This window comes from Sinohyriopsis cumingii, chromosome 5 (assembly GCF_028554795.1).
Source record: "Sinohyriopsis cumingii isolate HCF-2022 chromosome 5, ASM2855479v2, whole genome shotgun sequence".
NCBI lineage: Eukaryota > Metazoa > Mollusca > Bivalvia > Unionida > Unionidae > Sinohyriopsis > Sinohyriopsis cumingii.
This window is the reverse complement of record NC_142965.1, coordinates 59,640,657-59,654,438: the sequence shown is the minus strand read 5'-3', so window position 1 is coordinate 59,654,438 and position 13,782 is coordinate 59,640,657. Positions and strand designations below refer to the sequence as shown.

Below are 13,782 nucleotides of genomic sequence, written 5' to 3'. Positions count from 1 at the left end.
TTGTATTACATTCGTATGATGATTTCCATGCACTTTGTAACATGAGTTGTATTACACTCCTGTGATGATTTCCATGCACTTTGTAACACAAGTTTATTAAACTCTTATGATGATGATTTCCATGCACTTTGTAACATGAGTTGTATTACACTCCTGTGATGATTTCCATGCACTTTGTAACACAAGTTTATTAAACTCTTATGATGATGATTTCCATGCACTTTGTAACATGAGTTGTATTACACTCATATGATGATTTCCATGCACTTTGTAACATGAGTTGTATTACACTCCTGTGATCATTTCCATGCACTTTGTAACACAAGTTTATTAAACTCATATGATGATCATTTCCATGCACTTTGTAACATGAGTTGTATTACACTCATATGATGATTTCCATGCACTTTGTAACATGAGTTGTATTAAGTATGTACTTCTATGAAGATTTCCATGCACTTTGTAACATGAGTTGTAAAACAATCCTGTGAAGATTTCCACACTTTGTGACATGAGTTGTATTACACTCATATGATGATTTCCATGCACTTTGTAATCACACACTTTGTAACATGAGTATGATGATTTCCAGACACTTCATAGCATGAGTTGTATAATATGACTTGTAGAACATAAGGACCATGATTCCACACCCTTTATAATAATAATAATAATAAAAATAAAAATAATAATAATAATGAGGACTTTGTATAGCGCCTAATCTTTAGAAGCTCTAAGCGCTTTACAACATTAAACAACACCTATAAGATAAAAAACATATAATAATATTATTACAAAAACAAATACCATGAAATTAGAAAAAAACATTAAAAAATAAAAAAACATGCTGAGAATATTTAAGGTAGGAAACATTGTTAGATCTTTAAGTTTGTTCTTGCGGTCAAAAAAGTGAGTTTTGAGAGCCCTCTTGAATGTGATCACTGTGTCTTTGTGTCTAAGTTCAGTGGGCAATTCATTCCATGTTGCTGGGCCTTGGTGTGCAAAAGAACGCTGTCCATATGACTTTGTTTTCATAGTGGGAATAATGAGTATACGATTGTCAGAAGAGGAGCGTAAGTATCTTGCTGGTGTGTACACATGGGTGAGGTCGGATAGGTATGTTGGACTAGAGTCCGACAGTGAAACGTAGCACAGAGAACAAATTTTGTGTTTGATTCTGGATTGAATGGATAGCCAGTGTAGGCTATGAACTTAATAACACTGATGAAGATTCCATACTCTTTTAATATGAGCTGTGTAACACTCCTATGAAAATTTCCACACCTGGTAAAATGAGTTGACTAAATCTCTGTTGAAGATTTCCATACACTTTGTAATATGAGGTTTTTTTAAACACTAATGCATATTTCCACTCTTTGTAATATGAAATGTATAACTTTGATGAATATTTTCAGTTTTTTTTTAATATGAGTTTTATCACACAGATGAATATTTCCACTTCTTAAATATGAGTTGTATAAAACTGATATTTCCAGACTAATTCTATCTTCTTAAAAACATCAAAAAATCCAAAGATGCATTTTGTTGTAACTGCACCTGGGATTTAACAGGCCATTTTTGTTTCATTTATTGATTGCACGATTTAGACATAGCATTTTGAATGTAAACCTTAGTAGCATACTTTTAGAAGTAGCTATTTAGTAATAATGTTTATATGCAAAAAGTAAATGAGCTGATTGGATTTCATGCCATTTAAGCAGTTTGTGCATTCTTTAACAGTTTAATTAGACTTAGTTTGGTGCAAACAAGCCTTGTTAGCACAAGAATATGTTTATATGCACATGAACTATTTTTGGCATGTTTTATCAGTCTTACACGGTCTAAACTCAGACATTGTTTAGTGAAAACACTGTTGAATCAATTGTTCAATACTGCTGGAAAATGCAAAAAGCAAATTAAATGTGTAAGCCTGTTTTTATTTATTATTTTTAAATTATATATTTAAATTGTCGTGCCAGGTAAATAAATTTTGGCAGGTTTTTGTTTTGTTTGTTTACTATCCATTTTTGGACGTTTTGAGTGGCTTGATTAGGGGCATGGTATTTTGCAAAAGACACATCCAGCCATCAGTTTAATGGCTTTATCAAGGCAGCCCTAAATTTATCCAGAGTTGTAAAGATTGTACACTTAAGTGACTTACATCTGGATATATGCAGTGCAGACTATGTACTACTGTGTACACAGTTGGCAAGAAACCCATTTTTAGACTTAGGGGCCAGAGAAAACTAAAATAAACCATTTTAATATCTCACATTTACTGGTTTTGGTGTGGCTTAGACTTAGACATTATAATACCATTATTTCTAGACTTAGAAAGAAATGTACATCTAGAAAGAAGAAACACCTCAGGAGGAAATGTATAGTTTACAAGCCTCTGGCAGTTTGTGTGCCCAAGTCATTAACCTTGTAAAGCATCTCAGAGGCATATCTCTCTCCTGAGCCTATTTATAGGGCTGTAGACTGGTAATTCACCTGACATACACACTACACAAGAACCCTACTGCATAAGTACCTTTTCTGAAGTGTATTCATGTTGGTATCAGAAATATGAGTATTTCAGGACATGTAACTGTGCATTGACTGCAAATTGGATTTATCCCTGGTAAGAGGTATTTTTTCCATGTTAGAGGCAATGATCATGTTGGTTCAGAAAAGAAGTTCAGTGTACATTGCAGTGTTCAGTGTTTCTCAGTAATATGATTGGAAATCAAGCCAGGGCTTATATTGTGTGAGTAGAATTAGTACAATTGGTAATGGAGTCAGGGCCATCATGGTGAGTAGAATGATTACTATTGGGGATTGAGTCAGGTCCATCATTGCCAGTAAAATGATTACTATTGGGAACTGAGTCAAGGACCATCATTGTGAATAAAATGATTAATATTGGGAATTGAGTCAGAGTGCATCATTGTGAGTAAAATGGGTACTATTTATAATGGAGTCTGGACTCGTCATTGAGAGTAAAACAAGTACTTATGGGAATTGAATCAGGGTCCATCATTGTGAGTAAAATGGTTACTATTAGTAACGGAATCAGGACCCATCATGGTGAGTAAAATGATTACTATTGGTAATGGAGTCTGGACTCATCATGGTGAGTAAAATGAACACTATTGGGATTTGAGCCAAGTCTATCAATGTGAGTAAATGATTACTATTGGGAGTTGAGTCAGAGACCATCAGTGTGAGAGCAATGAGTACCATTGGCAAGAAAGTCAGGAACCATTGTGTGAGTAAAATACGTAGCATGGAGAATGATTTATGGGGTGGTATGGCTGGGAAGGGCATCATTTGTTGAGTCACTTTATTACCATTTGGAATGGAGTCAGTTTCCATCAGTGTGTGAGTAAATTATGTATCATAGAGTCAGGGCCCGTGATTGTGTGAGTCAAAATGAGTTCCACTGGGAACAGAACTTTAAGGACAAAATTTGGGAAATTGTGAATACTGCACGATTTGGACATTTTCTTTGTGAATCAGAACCCCATTATCAGTCTTTGGTAACCTCTATAAACCTCCTAGTTTGTTCAGACATGATGCAGATTATTGAGCAGAATTATTTGCCTCAGACCAGAAAACAAAATTGTTTGCATACACAAATTTCCATCTTTGATATGAAAATTTTTTGTAACTCGGTCTCAAAGTTATTAATTTTCATCACTATAGAACTGATCCAACATGTAAAATAATCAGAATGAAAGGATCAAATCTTCTGTAAATAAATGCGATTGAAAAGTGATTTTAAGTTGGTCTTTATTCCTTACTCTATGATGGATAGTACAATATCACAAAGAAACCAAACAGGTATTGATCAAAGGACTTTTGTGACTATTATTGTACACTGTCATTTTCTGGAGGCTATTAATGGATGTCAAAAAAGAAATATTTTAAAATTGTACAGCATTCCAAATTTTAGCAATTTACTTCTGAAAATATATTTCATATTTGATAGGAGTATTATCCAAAATGATGGACTTTGACTTCATTCCAAATCACTCAACATGATCCTAGCAGTGACCAATTCATAATATTTGCTAAACTTCAAGTAAAAGCCTATTATTGTTTTGACCATTGTTTTTACAACCCATGGGACATAGCCCCTGTGCCACTTCTCTTTCTAGAAATCACATGAGAACATACCATCAAAAAAGTGAAGCCTAGGTTTCATACTGACTGTGTAAATTTAATGTTGGCATTGCTGATACTTACTGTTTGAGGTAAAGGATGTGAATGAGAAAGTCTTTGTTTTATCATCATTCCTCTGCAGCTTGTTACATGCCATCCAGGGGTCCCCGAGTGGCCAAGTGGTCTAAAGCACTCTCCATTACAGATCACTGCCATCTCACCTCTTTTTGCATGGGTTTGAGTCTCGGATTCGGCCAATGTGGGTATGTGAGAAAGCTTGCTAGTAGCTTCTCATGGGTCGGTGGTTCTTTCCAGGGTTTTCCTAGGTTCTTCCTCCACCATTAAAACTGGCTGCCATGTACAGCCTATCGTGTGCTGAAAAATGGCTTTAAACCCTACAACAACAACAATAACAACAACAACAACATGCCATCTGTGACTTCATATAAGAAATGCACATATCTTTGTCTTCTATGGTAATACCAGTAATGCATGTGAAACCAAGCAGCACATGTCAAACCAATCAGTACAATACAGTTCTGATGTTTGAGTTTGACTGATTTCATAATTATGCACATCTCAAACCAAGCAGGATTACTTATCTGATGTTTGAGTATGACTGACATTACAATAATGTACATGTCAAACCAAGTATCATATACAATTCTCATGTTTGGGTATGACTGATTCATATTAATGAACATGTAAAACCAATCAGCATATACAGTTCTGACACTGTGTGTGGCTAACGTCATAATTTTCATCCTCTCAAACCAAGCAGTATATACAGTTATGAGATTTGAGTACAACAGATTTAAAAATAATGCACATCAAAACATCATGTTTGAGTATGGCTGATTTCATAATAATGTACATGTAAAAAATCAAGCAGCAAATACATTTATGATGTTTGAGTATGGATGATTTCAAAATGATGCAAATGTAAAAAAAATTCAAGCAGTATATAGTTTGGATATATGAGTGTGGCTGATTTCAAAATAATGCATATGTCAAACCAAGCAGCATATGAAGTTTGAGTATGGCTGACAATAATATTGATAATGTTAAATCAAGCAGCATGTACAATTCTGATGTTTGAGTATGGCTGATTTCATAATAATGTTGATAATGTTAAATCAAGCAGCATGTACCATTCTGATGTTTGAGTATGGCTGATTTCATAGTAATATTGATAATGTTAAATCAAGCAGCATGTACAATTCTGATGTTTGAGTATGGCTGGTTTCATAATAATATTGATAATGTTAAATCAAGCAGCATGTACAATTCTGATGTTTGAGTATGGCTGGTTTCATAGTAATATTGATAATGTTAAATCAAGCAGCATGTACAATTCTGATGTTTGAGTATGGCAGATTTCATAATAATATTGATAATGTTAAATCAAGCAGCATGTACAATTCTGATGTTTGAGTATGGCTGATTTCATAATAATATTGATAATGTTAAATCAAGCAGCATGTACAATTCTGATGTTTGAGTATGGCTGATTTCATAATAATATTGATAATGTTAAATCAAGCAGCATGTACAATTCTGATGTTTGAGTATGGCTGATTTCATAGTAATATTGATAATGTTAAATCAAGCAGCATGTACAATTCTGATGTTTGAGTATGGCTGGTTTCATAATAATATTGATAATGTTAAATCAAGCAGCATGTACAATTCTGATGTTTGAGTATGGCTGATTTCATAATAATATTGATAATGTTAAATCAAGCATCATGTACAATTCTGATGTTTGAGTATGGCTGATTTCATAGTAATATTGATAATGTTAAATCAAGCAGCATGTACAGTTCTGATGTTTGAGTATGGCTGGTTTCATAATAATATTGATAATGTTAAATCAAGCAGCATGTACAATTCTGATGTTTGAGTATGGCTGATTTCATAATAATATTGATAATGTTAAATCAAGCAGCATGTACAATTCTGATGTTTGAGTATGGCTGGTTTCATAATAATATTGATAATGTTAAATCAAGCAGCATGTACAATTCTGATGTTTGAGTATGGCTGGTTTCATAATAATATTGATAATGTTAAATCAAGCAGCATGTACAATTCTGATGTTTGAGTATGGCAGATTTCATAATAATATTGATAATGTTAAATCAAGCATCATGTACAATTCTGATGTTTGAGTATGGCTGGTTTCATAGTAATATTGATAATGTTAAATCAAGCAGCATGTACAATTCTGATGTTTGAGTATGGCTGGTTTCATAATAATATTGATAATGTTAAATCAAGCAGCATGTACAATTCTGATGTTTGAGTATGGCTGATTTCATAATAATATTGATAATGTTAAATCAAGCATCATGTACAATTCTGATGTTTGAGTATGGCTGATTTCATAATAATATTGATAATGTTAAATCAAGCAGCATGTACAATTCTGATGTTTGAGTATTGCAGATTTCATAATAATATTGATAATGTTAAATCAAGCAGCATGTACAATTCTGATGTTTGAGTATGGCTGATTTCATAATAATATTGATAATGTTAATCAAGCAGTATGTACAATTCTGATGTTTGAGTATGGCTGGTCTCATAATAATGTACATGGCTCAGATAATAATGTTGATAATGTAAATCAATGAGCATGATTCAGACATAAAAAGGAAATGGACATCAGTATTGGAACTTGTGTACCTGCATCATTTTTACAGTAATCAGTGACATTGCTGTTAATTCATGCACATGATTAGTACTGTTTTCATTAATTTTGTGTTCCTTTTTTATATTTCATTTCTTATATATTCTCCTTTGAACTGGACAGCAGTGATACTCCATACTGGGAAAAAGAGAATCAAGGAGATTAAGCATGAGACATGTCTTGCAGATTCTTGATTATTTTTCTCCATTTTTTTATTTTTATTGTTTCAGACTTGATATAATCAGCTAATGAGAAGCAATACCTGGTTGTTGGTTTTCTTCCTTGTTGCCTGGATGAACATTCTTCATCTTGTCTCTGCAAAGAAAGAGGAGTCCCCTGTCATCAAGAAACTCAAAGAGTCATGTAAAGAGTCCGGAACATGCCCTGTCACATACCCTAAAGAGGACCTCAAAGAGAGGCTGACACCTGTACAGTATAGGGTCACACAAGAAAAGGGCACTGAAAGGTACATAAACTGTCTCCCTCACATAAAAATTAAAACATACCTTTGATTGATTTCCGTTTTCTGAGAATGGAAGATTTTACCATTTAACCTACGAAAATATGCCATGTTAACCATCTTGCAGACATTTAACTTGACTACACTTCTAGAAAATTTAAAAATGAACCTGTATATTGTGTTATTGCCCATGTGATTGATACGTATGCACACTAATAAAATTTGATATTGAAAATACAGTTAATAATATAGAGAGTAAAATCTAAGAGTATGGACTGTAGGGTGAGGCCTTGACAGTTCATTTGCTCTGGTCAGAGCTGAAGCCAACTGCCATTTCATTCTGGTGGTTTGGGTTCTGGTCCGAGGGCAGTCCATACTCTCTGATATTGCCTCAACACAAGTTTATATACCTTTATTTCACTGAACAATATTTTACTTAAAAAACAACACATTTTGTATCTTTAACATCATATAACTTATGGTATAGACAAATTCATATCTGTTATAGACTGATATAGACAAATTCATATCTGTTTATAATCTGGTATAGACAAATTCATATCTTTTATAGACTGGTATTGACAAATTCATATCTGTTAATGACTGGTATTGACAAATTCATATCTGTTATAGTCTGGTATTGGCAAATTCATATCTGTTATCAATTGGTATTGACAAATTCATATCTGTTATAGACTGGTGTTGACAAATTCATATCTATTATTGATTGGTGTAGACAAATTCATATCTGTTATAGACTGGTATAGACAAATTCATATCTGTAATGGATTGGTATAGACAGTATCATATCTGTTATAGACTGGTATAGACAATATCATATCTGTTATGGACTGGTATAGACAATATCATATCTGTTATTGACTGGTATAGACAAATTCATATCTGTTAATAGACTGGTATAGACAAATTCATATCTGTTATGGACTAGTATGGACAATATCATATCTGTTATGGACTGGTATAGATAATATCATTTCTATTATGGACTGGTTTAGACAATATCATATCTGTTGTGGACTGGTATAGACAATATCATATCTGTTATGGACTGGTATAGACAAGTTCATATCTGTTATAGACAGTATCATATCTGTTATTGACTAGTCTGTATAATAAGAGGTTGGACCAATAGAGCATATATATCACACAGTAGTTTATATCACATGTGTTCTCTTTTTAGCTAATAAAGTGACATTTTACCTGTATGATATGTAATAATTACATGCAATCACATTATAGTAGTTGGTGTATGCATATTGTTTTGATAGTGGATGGTACTGACTTATTGTTGAACACCACTTTCACATTTTCAGGCCCTTCTCTGGCAAATATGTGGATTGGAGGCAAGAGGGTGTGTATACATGTGTTGTGTGTGGAAATAAATTATTTTCCTCTGATGCAAAGTTTGACTCCAGCTGTGGATGGCCATCTTTTTCTGATGTGATGAACAGCAAGAGTATAACTCTTGTAGATGATACATCTCACGGTAGGAAGCACACATTATTTGATCAAATTACTTAGTTATTACTTTGTTAATTACTTTTATGGGTGGAATATATGTATAAATACATTGAGTTATTGTAAATACTAATGCCTGATTTATGTACTTAAAAATAATCTCAAGTCCTGTAGAAATGAAGTAACAATGTCACCATTAAGCAAACAGCTTCAGATGGGAGATAACTTTCACAAGTACAGATGTACCTAGTTCATAGATTAAACAATTGAAGTTATGTTCCCTAGACGTAAATGTAGTTTCAGCTTGATGCAAAATCCTTTCCAGAATTTATTGTAATCTTTCAAAATTTACAGTTATAAATACCCATATTCATTTCCACCTATAATTTTTTAATTGTATGTAAATGAGATTTTCGGTTTCAGTTTTCTTAAGAAAATACCTGGTATGCTTTACTCTTGTGGCAGTCAATAGAGCCAAATGTTTATGATAAAATACTCTTGTGGCAGTCAATAGAGCTACCCAGTTTGAAATGTTTATGATAAAATACCCTTGTGGCAGTCAATAGAGCCACCCTGTTTGACATGTTTATGATAAAATACTTTTGTGACATTCAATAGAGTTTCACTGTTTGAAATGTTCATGATAAAATACCCTTGTGGCAGTCAGTAGAGTCACACTGTTTGAAATGTTCATGATAAAATGCTCTTGTGGCAGTTGTTATGAGTCTGTGCTCTTAAAATAAGTAACAGAAAAGAGTGAAGACAACAAGCTTTGTAAAAATTTAACAGTCAATTTATTTCCCTAGAATATAAAGTGAAAATGAGAAAAAAGAACTTATGGTATTGCGAAAAAGATCCAAAAAATAATCCAAGAGTTACAAGCACAAGTCCTATAAATTAAAAGTTCTAAGTGAATTTCAGTTCAAATCCCGGTGATATTCAACATGGAAGGTGATGGCATCTCTGTTGTGGTCAGTGAAGTACTGACTTGTCAACAGTCTCTTGTTGAATCACATAAAATATTATTCCAGTTTTGAATTCAGTATAAATTCCAGTGAATGTCTTTATCCAAGAATTTTGTCAGAGCACTTTTGTATTTCCAGGGAAAATAATCACTTGAATTCAGTAATTTGAAGAAAATAACAATTCAGCCCAAGCGGGTCACAACATAATACAATTTAATGTCTCAAGTGTTGCAAGCCCAACTGAAAAACCACATCATAACATCAGTTATAAGAGGGATTAAAACACAAAACAGATTCCTGGATTGGGGTCAAGAGTTTACTCTTCTGGAAAAAATAGAAGTTTGTTACCAATTGGCACATGATAAATATCATGTAGTCCAGGTACAACTTTGACTCAGCTTAATGATTCTTACTCTGAGACAGATTTAAAAAAAATTAAAAAATGTTGTTTACTTGAATAATAATTCAGTCAATCAGCTTATACACATAGAATCTAATTAAGCTATTTTTAGTTGTTTACATAAAGGAAATTTAAAAAATAAAAAAGTCAATCAGGTCAAGCAGAAATGAACTCAGTTTTGGACAAGGTCAAGTTATGTAAACAATGTTACATTACACTAGCATGTAATGAAATAAAAAGTTTAAAACTAACAGGCAGATAATTAAATTAAATATACATAACACAGTCACCCTGTTTGAAATGTTAATGGTAAAATACTCTTGTGGCAATCAGTAGAGTTACCCTGTTTGAAGTGTTCATGATAAAATACTGTTGTGGCAGTCAGTAGATTTAACCTGCTTGAAATGTTCGTGGTAAAAGTCTCCAAACAAGAGTAAATTAAAAATTAAATTCTGCAAGTCAAATCATTTATTTACATATTGGTACAAAAACAGCAAACCATGTGTATGTATGTGTGTGTGTGTGTGTGTGTGTGTGTATGTATGTATGTATGTATGTATGTATGTATGTATGTATAAGTGAGTTAGTCATATATATGGTTATTTGGGTGAAAAACAATAATATGTAAGCTTAATTATTGAAAATGAGAGGGGATGGCTTTTAGAATTTTCTTTTAATACAGTGGTCATCGTCTAAGTTGAGACACCCCTCTCAGAGACCACATTGCATGACAAAAAAAAAACATAATATTTTTCTCATTATAAGGGGCCATAACCAGTGAGAGAACATTTTGCTTGACACCAAGTTTCTATGTTTTCACTATTTCGTCAAACTCACAAGAGGCCACCCCTGTTCCAAGAAGAACCATGCTGGACACCAGCTTTGTATATTTGTACTATTTCATTAACCTCATAAGAGGCCATTCCTTTTTATATGGCCGCTGTTTCATTTCAGTAGGAATCAAAGAATAAGATGGAGACCACTGTATTATACAATTTTTGCAATCATTTGAAGTCAAATATTTTATGTCAGTTTTTTACAAACAAAATCTGATATAAACAAAAGTCAGTTGGATCCATTAGTAAGAACCTTATTGTTAGATCTGTTTACAAATGTAAGTTCCTAATGAAAATCTCAATGATGATTCTAAACTTGTTTATTGACCATTCATCTTGGGATTGAAAGAGATATTTGTGGCTGAGAAATTTTAATAACACAATAAAGATAAATAATTTGAATCATCATTTTCCATTCTATTATATAAATTGCTTTATACATAGTGGGGAGATTAATGGATGAGTGTGGTATGTAGTCTCTTTAGGAAAAGGTGAAAATTACTCATAAACTATTGGCAGTCTGCAAGCTATTCAAATTAATTTTTTGCCTCCTTAAAGTTTGTGTGGCCTTTTTGGTCACTACATCACTACACCATATGTTATTGCAATGTGACATCAAATATATGCACAGCAGATACCATATATTGTAATTAGTTTGAACTTATGGGAACACCGAGATAAAAGTATTGTAATTACAAATAGCTAAAAATATTTAATCAACTGCCACTTAAACATGCAATTTATTGTTTGCTCATTTCTAAAACATCACCAGACTATGAATTCAATATAAACATTAAAATCTTTGCAATAATAATGTTTACTCTGCATACTGAGTTCACAAAATTGAAAATCTAAGTCAAAGTCAACGTACCAAAAGTTTTTTTTCAAATTTAGGAATGATAACAAAAAACAAAAAAAATATTTATTTGCCATCTTAAGAAATTACATTTTTATTCATAATTGTACATTTATATTTACATTGATTTGTGTGCAGATAATGTGCACAGTTATAGATAAGGATATATTTAAAGTAAAGTTTTTAAACAGAACTATGATTAACAAAATTATTCAAACTGTAAGGTAATTGAATTATTCAAACCATAAAGTAATTGAATTATTCAAGCTGTAAGGTAATTGAATTATTCAAACTGTAAGGTTATTGAATTATTCAAACTGTGAGGTAATTGAATTATTCAAGCTGTAAGGTAATTGAATTATTCAAACTGTAAGGTAATTGAATTATTCAAGCTGTAAGGTAATTGAATTATTCAAGCTGTAAGGTAATTGAATTATTCAAACTGTAAGGTAATTGAATTATTCAGACTGTGAGGTAATTGAATTATTCAAGCTGTAAGGTAATTGAATTATTCAAACTGTGAGGTAATTGAATTATTCAAGCTGTAAGGTAATTGAATTATTCAAACTGTAAGGTAATTGAATTATTCAAGCTGTAAGGTAATTGAATTATTCAAGCTGTAAGGTAATTGAATTATTCAAACTGTAAGGTAATTGAATTATTCAGACTGTGAGGTAATTGAATTATTCAAGCTGTAAGGTAATTGAATTATTCAAACTGTGAGGTAATTGAATTATTCAAGCTGTAAGGTAATTGAATTATTCAAACTGTAAGGTAATTGAATTATTCAAGCTGTAAGGTAATTGAATTATTCAAACTGTAAGGTAATTGAATTATTCAAACTATAAGGTAATTGAATTATTCAAACCATAAGGTAATTGAATTATTCAAGCTGTAATGTAATATAATTATTCAAACTGTGAGGTAATTGAATTATTCAAGCTGTAAGGTAATTGAATTATTCAAACTGTAAGGTAATTGAATTATTCAACCCATAAGGTAATTGAATTATTCAAACCATAAGGTAATTGAATTATTCAAGCTGTAAGGTAATTGAATTATTCAAACTGTAAGGTAATTGAAGTTTCCTCCCTCTAGGTATGAGGCGAGTGGAGGTGACTTGTTCATATTGCGGAGCTCACCTGGGTCACGTTTTCAAAGATGGACCACCACCCACTGGTTTGCGATATTGTATCAACTCAGCTGCAGTTAATTTTATTTCTTCGAATGAGATTGAGAATTTGAAAAACAGTCAGTTGTCAGTGGAGTCTGAAAGTCATCCTGAAAAGCAACCCCAAATTAAATCTGAACTGTGAAATTAAATCTGATCTGTGAAATGAAATCCAGAAGTTACAATTAAAATGCTCAGAAAACATGGCTTGTTTTTTTTTTGTAATTATTTGAAAACTCTATACCTCTGTGAAACCTAATGTGAACTAAATATTCAATACACTATTTTTCATTTTGACTACATCCTAAGCCTATCTGCTTTGTCTCTGGTCATTTTTAGGTGTCTGTTAATTGATTTCCACATATGATTTACCAGTTAAATACATACAAATATCAGTCATTAGATACATTTATCACCTGTTACCTACATACAAATATTACCTATTACATATATACATTTATCACCCAGTGCATATATACACATACAAATATCAGTTATTACATACATACATACATTTATCACCCATTACACATACAGATATTAGTCATTACATACATACATTTATCACCCATTACACACATACAAATATCAGTCATTATATACATAAATTTATCACCCATTACACACATGTATCATCCATTACATACATGTATACATTTATCACCCATTACATACATATATTATCCATTACATACATATATTTATCACCCATTGCACACATACAAATATCAGTCATTACATATATTTATCACCCATTAGGTACATGTATTATCCATT

At 32.1% G+C, this 13,782-nt stretch overlaps 1 protein-coding gene across 7 annotated transcripts in view; it reads left to right on the top strand.

Moving 5' to 3' along the window:
• Positions 1 to 13,209, top strand: part of LOC149799255 (uncharacterized) — a 46,397-nt gene extending 33,188 nt beyond the window's left edge. For 4 of the 7 annotated variants that reach the window (XM_089958549.1, XM_089958547.1, XM_089958548.1 and 1 more), the window contains 3 exons: positions 7,069 to 7,304; positions 8,633 to 8,805; positions 12,933 to 13,209. In XM_089958549.1, coding sequence (XP_089814675.1) covers positions 7,087 to 7,304; positions 8,633 to 8,805; positions 12,933 to 13,150 — 609 coding nt within the window. In that variant the 5' untranslated portion in view covers positions 7,069 to 7,086 and the 3' untranslated portion in view covers positions 13,151 to 13,209. Of the gene's footprint in view, positions 1 to 2,490; positions 2,750 to 7,068; positions 7,305 to 8,632; positions 8,806 to 12,932 lie in introns of those variants that run through there. The other 3 variants (XM_089958550.1, XM_089958552.1, XM_089958551.1) reach the window with 3 other exon arrangements.
• Positions 13,210 to 13,782: the final 573 nt, after the last annotated feature.